The sequence below is a fragment of the Taudactylus pleione genome, unplaced genomic scaffold (assembly GCF_031769625.1).
Source record: "Taudactylus pleione unplaced genomic scaffold, aTauple2 ptg000497l, whole genome shotgun sequence".
NCBI lineage: Eukaryota > Metazoa > Chordata > Amphibia > Anura > Myobatrachidae > Taudactylus > Taudactylus pleione.
In genome coordinates, this window is record NW_028284899.1 from 2,504,950 (window position 1) to 2,520,945 (window position 15,996).

At 46.1% G+C, this 15,996-nt stretch overlaps 1 protein-coding gene across 2 annotated transcripts in view; it reads right to left on the bottom strand.

Moving 5' to 3' along the window:
- RNF20 (ring finger protein 20) overlaps positions 1–15,996 on the bottom strand; it is a 32,176-nt gene that overhangs the window by 11,472 nt on the left and 4,708 nt on the right. For both annotated transcript variants that reach the window (XM_088449855.1, XM_088449856.1), the window contains exons 4-10: positions 14,869–15,013; positions 12,589–12,774; positions 12,393–12,511; positions 11,597–11,743; positions 11,451–11,528; positions 8,530–8,649; positions 1,297–1,476 (exon numbers count right to left, since the gene is read on the bottom strand). In XM_088449855.1, coding sequence (XP_088305981.1) covers positions 1,297–1,476; positions 8,530–8,649; positions 11,451–11,528; positions 11,597–11,743; positions 12,393–12,511; positions 12,589–12,774; positions 14,869–15,013 — 975 coding nt within the window. The remainder of the gene's footprint in view (positions 1–1,296; positions 1,477–8,529; positions 8,650–11,450; positions 11,529–11,596; positions 11,744–12,392; positions 12,512–12,588; positions 12,775–14,868; positions 15,014–15,996) is intronic.

The window sequence follows — 15,996 nt, forward strand, 5'->3', positions numbered from 1 at the left end:
AACAGAGTCAGCAGAGAAGCACAGAACAGAGTCAGCAGAGACGCACAGAACAGAGTCAGCAGAGACGCACAGAACAGAGTCAGCAGAGACGCACAGAACAGAGTCAGCAGAGACGCACAGAACAGAGTCAGCAGAGACACACAGAACAGAGACACACAGAACAGAGTCAGCAGAGACGCACAGAACAGAGTCAGCAGAGACGCACAGAACAGAGTCAGCAGAGACGCACAGAACAGAGTCAGCAGAGACGCACAGAACAGAGTCAGCAGAGACACACAGAACAGAGTCAGCAGAGACACACAGAACAGAGACACACAGAACAGAGCCAGCAGAGACACACAGAACAGAGTCAGCAGAGACACACAGAACAGAGTCAGCAGAGACACACAGAACAGAGGGCCTGATTCAGAGCCGGACGTAATTTGCGGACGGTCGTTCAGGAAATGGGGGTGGCTATTCAAATGAACCGTTCGCTCTTTGCGGTCTGTTTACGCCTCTATGTCTGAACGAGCGAACAAAACTTGCGGTCGTTTTTTGGATAACTACGCCCCCTGGACGCTCGCATCCTACGTCATGTCCGCTATTTATTAGATTAATCGAGTACATCGACCAGCCTAACTGCTCGCTATTCTTGTGGTTGGTTTTTCCTACCACAATCTTGCGAGCAGTTCTGACTATAAAATAACCCAATGACGTGGTCAATGACGCTGCTGTATTAATTATGCACACCCATAAAACGCCTGTTTTGACCTTTAAGCACGCCTACGTTCGGATCTCCACACCCCGTTTTCAAGCACCTTCCCCTGTTACCACCCACATACGCCTCCTCTTGTCACTCATATTAGCAGGTATTCACTATTTAGCGAACAAGCGAATTTCGGCCGCAATGACTGGTTCGCGCATGCGTATTATGATCCGTACGCATGCGCAGTTGGGCAATCAACGCTCGGAACGAACGAGCGGCCGCTTACGAGCGGCTCTGAATCAGGCCCAGAGTCAGCAGAGACACACAGAACAGAGTCAGCAGAGACACACAGAACAGAGTCAGCAGAGACACACAGAACAGAGTCAGCAGAGACACACAGAACAGAGTCAGCAGAGACACACAGAACAGAATGAAGGGACTCAAAGGAGCAGCCTGCAGAACCAGGTTTAGATTAAGGAGAGTGGAAGGGAGGATAAATAGGGCCAGCTCCTTGTAAAAACAAGACCACCCAAAAAACTAAAGTCCATTCATCATACTTATACTTTATATAATCAGAAGCAGGTAGGTAAATCACTCGGAAGCACACTCACCTCAATGAGCTCCAGCTGACGATGATGGTTGGAGCGCGTGCCATGCAGTAAGGAGCGAGCTTCGTCCAACTGGGCCTTTAGCTGCAGTGATTCATTGTAGAGGACAGAAAACTGAGACTGCATGCAGCGATACTCCGGGGACAAGCGCACGTTTTCCTCCACTGCACTCGCTAGCTCAACCTTGACGGAACAGGGAAGAGAACAAGGAGGATGAAAAAAAAAAAAATGGTCACTTGCATCTTACAGGAAAACTCGGATTCCTGAAAAAACAAACAATTTATCCCATTTCATCTTAAAAACACACAGATTATACAGTACTACTGGCAGACTCACTAAGTTCTCTTCTCTTCTGTACAGATGTTTGTCTTAAATGAACATTAGGTCGCCATTAATGACGACAGTTATGATGTTGACATTATTAAAATGTCAGAGGGGGGGCGTGGCTTGGACTGCATACATAATTAATAAGAGGTGCTACCATGCATGAAAATACAGGTGCACACTCTGAGCAATAAAAATACTGATGGGCACAAGAAATGACATGGAGCATAGATGAGGATTTTAGCACGTTTGGCCAAAAATGCGTGCCCATCCACCAAGTCAAGGTGAACCTCATCAGATGGGTCCCTGACATCCCTAATACTAACACATTAAAATGTTGACAGGCAACACGTAATACTGAGACGTGAAGTGTTGACATTGTTGGAATGTAAATAAACAGGTAATCCTATATTGAGATTATAGAGAAAGAGAGAACTCCTGTGTGGGGGCACGCTTTTGCAAATTAGATTATGCTTAATTATAGTTTTTAAAACATAACTTTTAATTATTTGTTCAATAAGATATAGTACAGCAAAAATAGGATTTTTGGTCAACATACTGTTGAATCCTTTTCTCTTGAGCAGGCTGGGGAACGATGGACAATGGGACTGTAGGTTGGGGCTGGAGCTGGCACTTAAATTAAACTATCGTTAAAAAGTAAGCTCTTCCCCCCCTGGAATCCCACAATCCCAGTACTTCTTTAACATAGTCCAGAGAGGAATAGCAGGAACCCTGTGAAACTGTTAGAGCAACTAAACAAATCAGTAGGGAGAAGATTGGTCAAGAACCAAACACCTGGCACGACTGAGCGGGAGGGAGGGATCGCAGTGTTCCCCAGCCTGCTTAAGAGAAAATGATTCCAAACCGTTGATAGTGTAAGGAACAATCCGGCAAAGAACGCATATGCGAAGAGTAGAGCCAAAGGGCCCATTAAGCCAAACCGGCCGTAGCTGACAACTCGGAAGCTGCCTGTGCCTCTTCTTGCCTGGCCTGCCACACAGAGCTTGCCGCGCATGTCCTGCCAGGGTGAATCACCGTGAAGCCCCACGACAAAGTCGGCAGCAGTAGTGAACAAAGCTCACGCCACCCATGTCAGGGCTCGCCAGGGCTGGATAATGACCCAAGAACCTATCAAACGAGACCGGAGACCACTCTCCAAGGTCTATCTAGCAGATCCCCACTAAATGCTGAGCCCTGCCTAGGAAGGGGCATGTAGCGGTCTGAACGGCCACCGCAGTGACTACCGTCCAAGGTTCTTCTGCCTTGGACACTCAATTCACTTGAAGCAGCGAAACGAGCCCTCCGAATCAAGCGTCTCCTAAGCCTCCATGATGAGACTGGAGAGATTCGCCGAAGGGAAAGTAATGACTTTCCGTCGCCAACACTTGGACAGGCCCCGAGCCACCGCTTGGGAATCCATAACTAAAACTGCCAACAGAGTGATGAGCAGCAGCAATGAGGCAGAAAAGACAGCAGTTCCTATTCCCTCGGGACAGCGCAAGTCTGCACAAGGTCTTTCCTTTGTGAAACTGCTAATGGGGCCCTCGACCTGCTCCTCGCACAGCAGAGGAAACACGCCAAAACAGAGGAACCTGACGTAAGTTGTGATGCCGCACGCTGCAAAGCACAGACCCAGAGCGGGACATACCTTGGCTGGGAACTTAACCCTATAGAGGAACCAAAGCACATGCCAGCGATGAGGGAATACCCAAGCTCGAACTTGGTCTCCCTGTGAAGCGCCACCAGCTGCACTAGGGCATACACCGACCTTCTGAGAGCCCCAGCCCACCAAGCGTGAGCACATCTTCTAGGGTGTAGGCACCTTTACACATTTAATTAGGTAGTCCTACTATCCCAGCACACATTTAATTAGGTAGCCCTACTATCCCAGCACATTGTAAGAATGTCAACATTAGGGTTAGGCTGCGGAACTAGAGGGTTAGGCACTAGAGGGAGGTTAGGAGCGCTGGAGCATCAGATGACTATCGGAAGCGGCATTCACATGACCGCCGGGACACGGAAAACACTGCTGGAGCCGCTGCAGCCTGTGGAAGGTTGGGAACAGGTAAGTCTCCGCTAAGTTACCAGAGACAATATATCGACAATTCATCAGTGCCTACATGATCAACGTCGAATTATAACCATATCGACATTCTCTTTGACACCATGACTGCCGACATATCATACAACACCCGCATTGAAAAGGTGTTTTATATGGAACTGCCCAGGCTTCAGTGTTATTGGAAACAAATTATAGAACTTCTCTTCAAACTATGATAAAAGTTGCTGTCTAAGGGCCTGATTCAGACCCGCTCGCAAGCGGGTCAATGATGGGGCATTGCGCACGCTCGGCGTGCGCAAGCCCCGGAGCGAGTGAGAAATTCACTCGCTCCGGGGCTCGCTACAAACGGGGCGGCTGTCGATGTTGATCGACAACTCGCCCTGTTTTGTAGGCGGGGAGGGGGTGCTGGCTGGCCAAACGGAGGCGTTCCTGAAGGAACGCCTGCTGTTTGAGGGCGGCCCTACTGACATCACTTGTGATGTCAGTAGTGAGCTTCCTGCTCTAATATTGCAGGAAGCTCACAGCTTAGCAAGCGGCTAGGGGGCCGTTTTTTCTTTAAAAAAACGGCCGCCCTGGTTCAGAGCGAGCGCTTACTTTTTGCGAGCGGCTCTGAAACAGGCCCTAAGGTTGCAGTAAGGGAAAGTGTTAAAGAAAATCATGTGGTCTGCATAAGACAAAGCTTAGACAAGACTATACAAAGTTCAGAGTAGTAGGTTATGGTGCGTACACGCGGGACGATCGTCAGTGATAACGATATCTCTCGACGATCTCCCTTTAAAAATCCTGGTGTGCTGGATGAATGATATCGTTCATCCACACACCAAAAAACCACCAACGACCCATGATCAACGACTGCAGACTCCTATGGAGAGACAACTATATTGACCAGGTTGGCCTGCATTCATGGCCGATGGATGATATTGTTATCATCCATGCGGGAACGGGCATCGTTGGTAAGTTGGTGGGTACTTAATCAACTATATGGATGATAAAACGATGAATGATATCGTTATCGTTCATATCTTTCATTTTTATCGTACGCACCATTAGATACTCCAACCACATTACTGCCACCTAGTGGTGTACACAAGCCAAATCTCTAGCTTTCCTCCGGGTGCTCTGGTTTCCTTCCACAATACAAAAACTGGAAGGTTAACTTGATTCTGACAAAAAAAAATAACCCTACTGTATATGCATTTGTGTGTGTCCATGTGTAGGGATATAGAGTGTAAGCTCCACTGGGGCAGGAACTGATGTAATTGGCTAAATATTCCCTGTAAATCGCTGCGTGATATGTGTAGGTTATATAAATCAGTGCTTTTCAAAAACATTCCTCAGGACACACTAACAGTGCACGTTTTCCAGGACTCCTCGCAGAATCATGAGCGAAATAATTAGAACCATCTGTGCTCCAGGAAGGAGATATGGAAAACATGGACGGTTAAGGTGCCTATCAAGTAGAAAACAGGCAAAAGACTGCACAATTACGACATTGTAATCGTGCAGTCGTTTGTCAGTCTGTGATGAGCCTGCACTGAACAAGCAGCCGTTCAGTGCAGGCTCATCAATCATCTACAAACATGCTCAACCTGACGTTATCATCAGGTTGACCAGCATGTTTGCACGATGATAAATGTCTAAAAGACCAATTTTTTAAACAATCTGCAAATGATTTTTGAACGATTATCGAACGATATAGATATCGTTATCGTTAAATCACTCATTTTAATCGTCTACTGGATAGGCACCTTAAGTGCGTCCCAAAGACTGCAGGGAACTCAGCTATCCTTCTAACCAAGCTGCACAGGGAGAGGAAGAGAACTTAGAAGAAAAAAAAAAAACAATACTAGAGTGTAAATGGGTGGGCGCTCTGTGTCTCCCAATGAGGTAGCACATTTATAAATACACTGAAGTGCCAAAAACTCATGGAATAGCAGTATGTAAAGGTAATAGTAGGGAACGTCAACATACCAGACCTGCATGAGGTTTAATCTGACATATCATGAGTCAGTCTGTACACCGGCTAAGGCGAAAAGGCGACTGATGTGACATTCAATTTCCGAAGTCGTGCGGATATTTAACATTCCTCAATCTGCAGTGTCACGTATGTACAGGGAAAACCTCATGGAAGGCATTACCACGGGCAGTGGCCGATCACAGGCGCTTAATGATCGTGACCTACCACGTCTGGCCAGAATTGGCCGTGGTAACAGACCAGTGACACTGGCTCAAATCACATCCACATTCAGCTCTACCACAGCTGAGACACGCACTGGGACCATACAGTCTGCCCATCGGCTGCCCCAATGAAGTCCAGCCGGTAGCCACTATCTACATCTAAGGTCCAAGACTTATTCATAGTCACCTTTCCGGCAACACCAGATAAAGGTACCTTGCAGCTTGACACACTGTATTTTATTCATCCAATATAGAATCACTGCACATCCCATACTAAGCTTGCTCTGAGAAAACATCCCGGCTGGAGATTGACCTACACCTAGTGTGTCACCTTTATTTCTTATTCTAACTGGGCTGCAGCCAATCTACACACCTAACCATTGGGTACAACTCTGAATCTTCCCTAAAGTGTCTGGAGGTCTGCACCATAAAACACAACCATTGAGAGGCTGCCCCCAACAGAATCATGCCACACAAGCTTGCCCCAGAGGCTGCACTCTGTGCCAGTCTTCAATACTTTCCCTCACAACATTGCAGGGAGATAGAACACTGACCTGGCCACTCCCCCAGTGAATAATAGGCCACTGCTGTACCTGCCCAATGCTGCAGTTACAACCAGTGGCGTAACTAGGGGGGAGTCGAACAGGGCACGTGCCCTGGGTCGCGAGCCGAGGTGGGCGCCGCCGGCCGCGGTCTATGGCAGTGGGTGTAGTGCGTACTGCACGGAGTGGGAGGGAGGAGGAGGGGACGGCGGTGGGCGCAGGTCCGGAGATTCAGGTAAGTGTTTTTGTGTGTGTGTGTGTGTGTCTTTGTTCTATATAGGAGGACCACTACTGGGGACACTGCATAGCGGGCTACTACTGGGGGCACCACTACTTGGAGCACTGCATGGGGGGGAGGGAAGACTACTGCTGGGGGCCCTGCATAGGGGGGACCACTATTGGGGGCACTGCATAGGGTAGACCACTCCTTGGTGCACTTTATAAAGGGCACTGCATAGGGGGGACCACTACTGGGGGCACTGCATAGGGTAGACCACTCCTTGGTGCACTTTATAAAGGGCACTGCATAGGGGGGACCACTACTGGGGGCACTGCATAGGGTAGACCACTCCTTGCCGCACTTTAAAAGTGGCACTGCATAGGGGGGGACCACTACTGGGGGCACTGTATAAGAGGCACTATTGGGGGCACTGCACAGGGGGTACCGCTACTGGGGTACTGTATAAGGGTGCACTACTGGGGGAACTGCACAAGGGGCAATGCATAAGGGGTGCTACTACTGAGGGTACTTTATAAGGGGGCACTGCTACTGGAGACATTGCATAAGGGGCACTACTAGAGTGGACATTGCAAGAGGGGCGCTCCTACTGGGGGCATTAGGGTGCATAGGGAATGGAATGTTCCCAGAGTGACAAGAAATGGTGGATTGTCATGTTGACACGTCCCCATTTTTCAGTGGCCACGAACACATACCTGGGGGGGGGCTCAGTTTTTTAACTTGCCCTGGGCTCCAAATACCCTAGTTACTACACTGGTTACAACACGAAGCCCCTGTTCACCAACTGAACCTGCAGCCAAGGGGGTCCCTTGGATGGAAGCATGCTACGTCGAGAGCGTGTGGCTGCACACACACACAACGGCACTTCCTCAGCCAGCTCTGGTTTTGAGACAGCCCAGTGAGGTTGCCGCATTCAAAACAGCAGCAGCCATGGTATCAAGTAAGTAGAGGAGTTCGCAATTAAATTAAACACAAAACAAAAGTCGCACATGCAGCATCAGAAAAATAGGCCCCGTCCTGTGGGCAGTCAGAGATTCCTACAGGGTGAGGACACAGAAATTATAGGAGCAAGACATTGAATATTTTAAAAGTGCCCAAGTCCTAAAGGAGGTTCCATACCCCATCCTTCAGAACAATGTTACTTGCAATATCTAGTGTTACAATTTATCATCTGACTGTCTGCATGCCCGCTTTCTCTCTGCTGCCAGTATATACAGCAAAGGCTGCTATTGAGGAGTGGGTATTAACCAGATAGTGCCCATGTTCTCTTTTAAAAGCCAAATCCATGAAAATGTGAAATATACTGGGTTTTTAATTAAGAGTTAAAAAAAATATAAAATAGTTCAGCAAATACCAGGCAGATTTGATAGAAACATTTTGGTTCCTCTTCAGTTGGACTTCTTACAGACTAATTGAGGCAGCAAAAACGGGATGTAGTTGACATCCTGGCAGTCGGGTACTGGCGCTCACAACATCAGCGCCAGAAGCCCGACCGGTAAGTATTAGGGTGAGGGTCATGTTTAGGGTTAGGGGTAAGGCACTAGGGGAAGGATTAGGCTGCGGGGGGAGGTTAGAGTTAGGCTGTGGGGGTGGGGAAAGTTAGTGTTAGGCTGTGGGTGGTGGGGTTAAGGTTAGGTTGCGGGAAAGGTGGGATAGGGTTAGGCACCTTACCTCTGGGCATCAAGCTTCTGACCGCCGGGATCCCCTACCCAACCGGCAAAAAAAACAGTTGTAAAAGAACCCAACAGCTAAACTTGCATTCATGGTCAAAAGTACCCAACAAAGTATTTTGGTTTCTCCAGTTTCTCTTTATGCCTACAGCTCCCAGGGATGGCAGAGGAACCCCAGCACAAGAAAGGGCAGCAATGAGAACACAGGAAGGTGGAAGGTACCTGCAGCTCCTGGTTCTCTGTGGTCACTTCCTGTAAGTCCTGCCTCAGCTTCTCCAGTTCCTGCAAACGATTCACAGCCAGCTCCTTATTCATGTCCACTTCAGAGGTCATCTCTTCAAACTGCAAGAGAAGAATGTAAAGGGGAAACGCCATCATTAACGTTATTCCTAGTTTTTTGTACTGCTTTTTCTACAACAGGCTTGTCGGGAATCCTGCAGCATAGACCCTACAGACACTTTGTTGGAACCAACTTGATATATAACACTTATCCCATATATAACAGTTATCCCATAGGGCTGGTACGGAATGGGATTGAAATACAGGCGGCTTTTTCAAATCCTGACTGCGAAAGCCCAACAGGAGGAGATCCTGACTGGGGCTGGTAAATATCCTAACCATCCCCTCTCCCTCCCTTTGTGGTGCCTAACCCTAAGACTCCCAGGGTGGTGCATAACCCTAAGTCCCCCCGGGAGTGCCTAAACCTAACCCCCCCCCTTCCCGCACCCTAACCTCCCCCCAGTGGTGCCTAAATCTGACCCTCCCCCCCATGGCTAACTGCTAAGATGCCCTGGACTTACCTTATTCGGGACGGCGTCCTACTGCATTCCAACGTCGAGATTAAGATAGGCGTCGGTATTCGACGCCTATCTTAAGTCCCGTGTCGGGCTTTAGCCATCGGGATTTAGACCGGCGGCATCCTGGCCGCCGGTCTAATAACTGCATCCTGGCTGGCACACACGGGCACATTATTTTGTATACAGGAAAAACCTTACATGCAGCACAGGTTCGTGTTTGCACACGGTTGCAGCATTGCCAAGAGGCAGAATAATATATTGCTTTCCACAAGCAAAAACATATAATGAAAAAACAAACAAACAAATCCTAACTACACAGTTATCCCTAAGAAAACTAGATTAAATGTCTCAAATGTTCAGTCGAGTACGTATGACATTTATTGTGCACAACACTTCCAGAATATCATAACATCACATGAAATGTGTCAGTTTAAGGAAATAAACAACAATATGGACACAGTAACCATTAGGCAAGTAAACATAGAAGACTAATATACACAATGTGAATACACTGTATCCAATTTATACAAACCATTAGCTAGCTGCAGATCAGTGTTAAAAATTATACGCCCCGTAATCAAAAACAGTAAAACTAATCGCAGCCCGACATAAGGACGCCCACTTCCCCTTACATCCGTATACTAGGGCAACATAGCAAAACAATCAGATAAGGCAGGTCAGACCTCACTCAGAAATTGTTTACTTCAGCGCGTTTGGTATCGCAGGGGATAATTTATGCACGCCCATGCAACGGCGTTGAAACGCATTGACACGCCTGCGTTCGCCCGACCACCCCCCTATCGCCACCAACCAACGGCACTTCCTGTCAATCACTCTGTCATGGGTCTGCGTAGCCTCTGCATACGCCGTTCTGAACACAGTGTCTGGCTCATGCATGCGCTGTGCGAATTAATCGACTGATTGCGTGCGTATTAGCAAATGCGTTCCTAGCTGAATCAGGCCCACAGTCTTTTGTAAATGGACCAGATGTGTGAAAAGAACAAGAATCAGTGATGGAGCCAGTTATTCAGTTTTATATCTGACTGATATACTGGGGGGAGATGTATTATAGCGGCACGCATCCTTCCGCTCTTTACCGAGGAACAGGAAGCAGTAGCAACGAGATGTAATAACATCTCGTCTGCCCGAGTGGGGGGTTATAATTCCCCCCTCTAACGATCTCTGCCAGACTCCACAGCGCATCAGCCTAGTGCTGATGCTGTGTCTCACCTCCCGCCCGGCTCTAATGGTCAGATCTCCGCCGCAGTGCTGTCCCAGGCGTGGTGACAAAAAGAACGATAGCTGTCGGAATGGTCAGTGCCACTCACCGTTCATACATTGGCACCAATAATGACATGGGCACATATAGCCTGTCATTTACCACCCAAACCCACAATATATACATGGGAAGAAGCGGTTTCAGCGCTGATAGCACTATACCCCCATATCACCGGGATATAGGCTTGCCCCTGTTGTTAATAGGCATACCTGTAGAGAGGCTCCGTCCCGTTAAAATTGCAGCCCCCCAATGTAAGCAATTAAACGTCTAAGTTCGCAACCAGTTCAGCGAGACGTTGCGACACTCTCATAATACGCCCAGGAGATTGACCATCTTTGTGCATCTGTCTAGCCACCTCCCTGGTACACCCATCCAAATCCGTGCATCTCAATCGCCACTGCGCCTCTGTGGGGGGGGGATCAAATTGGCTAATTATCCGCGCCGGCCAATTCAATGTAGTGGGGTCACCCCACGTGTTAAGACTCAGAAGCAGACGTTTCCTCGCAGCTACAGGAGCTATGCGGAAAAGTCTGCAAGAAAAGACACCCTCTGGGGTTCGACATGCGGGTAAAACCCATTGATTCTGCATTTTACGTGGAATCAATGGGTTAGTGCACTTTAACCCTTGGTTTACCACGCGGTGAGAAAGAGCTTTTCCCTGCGCAGCGCAATCAATTAGCTTTGGGGAATATCCCCCAGCTAATTTAATCTTCCCCTGTATACATACTGTGAGATGCGCCATAGGAGTTTTTAGTGATTTTCGTGCATGCGCAGCAGCGAAAAAATAAATATTGCCGTGAACATCGGCACTGTGTGCGACTCAGGTCCATTATTGTCAATCAGTACTACTTACCACTTTTGTTACCGTGCACTCGTTTTTCTTATGGAATTCGACCCACGTCGACTTTGGACATGTACAAATGTATTAGCATTTATGCAGGCTCTGACTGCTTTTATTTGTTGGGGATTATTGTTGCCATTTTAAATGTTTAAGGCCGTCAAACCGTTAAGTTCATTTTTATTTGTCGGCTTCGTTGATATCATTTCTATAGATTGTAAGCTTTTACCTTCTTTGAGTTGATGGTTATTGTTCCTCCATACAAGCTGCTGCCTGCACCATACACCTTGTACCCCTTTGAGTTGACCTGCCAGAGAAAGACCATTAGGAATTGTTTCACTGAAGCCACCAGCGGCTGCCATCCCCATCTCTTACCCTCTCCAGGACCTCAGACAAGTGTCTATTCAGGCGCTGCTCCCTTTTCCGGACTTTGTCGATGTCCCACTGCAGATCCTCGATGAGACCGTCTAGGACGGAAACGCGAGACTCTGCACTCTCCAGCCGAGACTGCAGCTGACTGAACTGAAAAAGGGAACGTGACGACAATCAGACTGTGGCGGGTTTTTGTATTTTTAATTCAACCCCCCCCCACCCCTCCTGCCCGCAAAAACCACTAAAATAACATACCATCATACTGAAGACAGCAGCTAATCGGGTGTTAATATAGGACAGGTCAAAAAATAACCTCATAAGGCAAATTATAACATGACAGGTATGCTCGCGGTAAGGCACCGGAGTGCGAATCCAAGACAACAGTAACTAAGGGACTGCAAAGCCTGATCTCAGCTCTGGGTTCTTTATTGTAGCACTCCAGCTGTTGTGAAACTACAAGCCCCAGCATACTTTACCAGCTGATCGGTGGCAAGTTATGCTGGGACTTGTAGTTTCATGACAGCTGGAGAGCCACCAGTTGGCAGACCCATTGTAACACTGTAATTATTCTAGTTTTGCAAGCACTGCCATACTAGGCAATTTTTTTAAAAGATCCGCTTTCTATAAAGGATGGCACGTTGAGTATATTAAATTAAGTTGAAACCTTAGTTAAGTTCGGCTAGTAATACATAGCTTTTATTTCTCCTATATAAAACACTAGGCTTTAGCTGTTCTCTAATGGTCTCCAACAGTCCCTGCATACAGTGTAGAATAATAAAATAATTTCTCTTGTACAAACCTCTTGAGTCATGTTTTGCTGCTTCTCCTGCAATCGGGTACACACTTCTTGTAGACGCATTTTCTCATTGGATAACAGAGAGTCCAGATCCTTGACAGCTTCCTCCGTCAGTGTTGGGTCTACGAAAAAACAAAAACAAATGGGGAAAAAGAGCAATAAGAGCAAAAGAAAAACAAAAAGTGACAAAGCTTCTTACCAGTGCTGTTGAGTTTGATAGAGAGCTGGTCCAGCCGCGCATGCAGGCGGTCGTACACCAACACTATCCGAGCAACGGTGCGGCGAGAGGACTCCACCCGTTCCTGCAGCTGTGTCTCTATCTCCTCGCTGCTGCTGCTGGCCAGCGTGCCCAGGAAGGACAGCGAGATCTCAGAGAGTCCTTCACCTACACACAGAAACCACCAGTGAGGGGAAGACAAAAGGACATCCATGGCCTGCAGCTCCAAGGAGATTTACCACCCTGATAAAGACTTTTATTGACAAATAATATCTGCCACATTAGCTCAGAGAGATTTGTTTTAATCTGCTATCACTGCTTTTACTTTATTTAAATATACTACAAGTTTATTAGTGCCTCAAACTAAGCTCGGACAGCCAGGTGGCACACTGGTTAGCATTGCTGCCTCACATCGCTGAGGCCGTGGGTAGAATCCCATACAAACAGAACTGTAACAAAATGTATCCTTTGTAAAGAACTTAGAAAACATTTCTTTATCATGTAACATTTTTAAGCCAATGACAATTTGCACAGTGGCACAGTAGTTGGCAATGCTGTTCTCAGCTCTGGGGTTATGGCTTACGTTCCAACCAGAGGCCTATGAAAGTATGTCCTGTGCATGTTTACTTGTGTTTCAGCCGGTGCCAATAGATTGCAATCTCCACTAGGTCACAGCACTTAGGTGCTAAATAACATAATCAAATAGAATGTACAGATTGTTAAAATATTATTATACTCTCCTAAATAGTTACAATCCTTACACATTAATATTTCATATAATGTCTAATTGTAGCAATCTCTATGTCAAATGATCATCTCTGATTGGCAGGGCCCTAGCCCCTTCTGTTTTGTTGCTGGTTATGTTGTTGCTGGATGTAAATATTTAACTGTGTAAAAGATCCTACCAGAAAGATGTGCATCCCCTTAATAACTACGTTTAGGTGCTTATTAAATGGAAAACATAACAGGGCCTAATAGAAATGAGAGCGGAATTATGGTGCTACATGCCCCCAACCAAGATGAAATTACTGTCTGTAATGGAGGCTCCTTTTACTAGTATTAAAGGGTTTCTAATATCGTATACAAAACTGTAAGTAGGAGTGACAACAGTTCTTTTAGAACACTAGCACATAACTCTGTACAGGAGGAACATGAGAGATAAAACAGCTTTCCTTTGGGTACACAGGAGGCAGAAAAATACTAGGACTCCTTGTATCAGATTGGTTATGTTGTAAAGGACATAGCAATAGCCTAGGGGTAGGGGAGGTGTTGCCATAGCAACTAATCAGCGGGGAAACAAACTACATGTCCCAGCATCCTTTACCAGCCAATCAATGGGATGGTATGCTGGGACTTGTAGTTTTATAACAGTTGGAGACCCACAGTTTCGCCAGGCCTGGTCTAGATTGTCACTGGGCTCACTCAGAGTCTGATGCAAACTTACTTCATGCCAGGGAATTGCATAAATCATCCTTCCAACACAAAAAGTTTTATTTCTTTTTACTTCTTTCAGATGCAGTACATTATGGACTGGGGTGGAGATAACAGCTGTATTTATCAGATTAGATAGCTGTCAATGGATCTTCTGCTGGATTAGTACTTACAACACTGCACCAGATGTACAGATCCAGTAGCTATCTAGTAGAGACAGATTAGGAGCAATGAGGATCTCGGAAGATTAGAACCTTTGGACCCCCTCTTTTACCCACCTACTCACTCCACCAAACCCTAGTATTATTACAAAGACCCTTCGTCACAATGAATTGGCAAGAGTTCATGCACATTATAAAGTGCTCCCCATAGCACCTGACAACGGAACCCCGCCATACACCTGGCACAGGAACTCCTCACCCTGCAAACTGGACATACAACTTCATGAACAGGACTTGGTGGAATCCATAGGGAAGGAATGCAAAGCCCAGAAGTCCTGATGCCACAGAAGTGCAAAGTTCGGAATCACCATGCCAGGGGTTACTGATTATTCTGCATTGTCAGCATCTCTCTGTTGCAAATGAAAGGAGAAAGATGCTAATAATGCTTGACCTCAGCATCTGCAAGTAATCAGCAAGTCTGTTCCAGACAGAAGACAGACTTTCCTGTGAGTCCGGGTCCCTCTGAGTAACATCAATTGGGTCCAATACATCTGCTAGCCACCAGTAGTGCATGGGCCATAAGTATGTACCTATATTGCTATGCTGGTCCTCTGTCACAGCTATCCGGCTACCAATATCTAAGCATGGCCTAGAACAATTAAACCATCACCTCTTTCGCTGTCCTTGCGTTCTGGATTACTGTCAGAGTCCGGCTCGGGCTCCGGAATAACCAGGGCTTTACGTTCACTCAGAAACTCTCCCAAATCCTGGTCCAAATCATAGCGTCCAAGAAGTATCCTAATGTTTTCATCAAACTGGAATGGGAGGTGGAGGGAGGCAGCATAAGTACAATTAAAGAAAAAAAAAAACAATAATAATAACCCAAATATCCTTCAAAGGGAATTATAAAAATAACTTTAAACCCACTAAAAAAAGAAGCATCATGAAAATTCTAGAGCCGTGATATATAATAAAGCACCGCGTTAGTTTTGAGTTCCTGAAATCATGCAAAAATTATATAAAAAAAATAAAACCACAACACATCATGTATAATAAAAGGAATAAAATTGTGGGTAAACATTTAGACACATATCCAAAAATATTATGGAGTGTTTAATAAATATACCCCTAAGGTTCTTAATTTAATTTAAGTGAGAGTTTTTAGAAGTGGAGATGTTGCCCATAGCAACCAATCAGATTCTAGCTATTATCTTCTAGAAGGTGCTACTTTAATGTTAAGTAGAATCTGATTGGTTGCTATGAGCAACATCTCCATTCCTAAAAACTCTCACTTTAGTAAATATACCCCTTAGAGTGGTATAGAGTGGTAACCCTACATGTTCCAGCCAGTCACGATACAGCAATACAGACAACAGCTACACAGAGAGAGCTTTCAAGGCAAAAATGCCTACAGGACAAGCCGGATGATGCAGCAGAATATCCTAAACGGCAAGTTACTGTATAACAATAATAATTACTATTATAGTTTAACAATATAAATAAAGAGCATGAACCAAACTGATTATTGTCAGAAATGACAGATTAGGTACAAAAAAAACCCCAAAGACACAGATTTCTTGCATTACATAAATAGGTGAGTGATTACAGTGCAACATAACAGTTTTAGTGCTGTATAATCAAAAGTTACTACAAGGGTTTCTCTGCATAGCAGGAAATATGTTACACTGCCACAAAGACAAAAATGCCAACCCATTCTCCATGGAATAGAGACTATTGTAACCACTTAACTGACAAATTATTTTTCCAAAAACCGCTCAGAAATTGTTGGGTTTTTTTA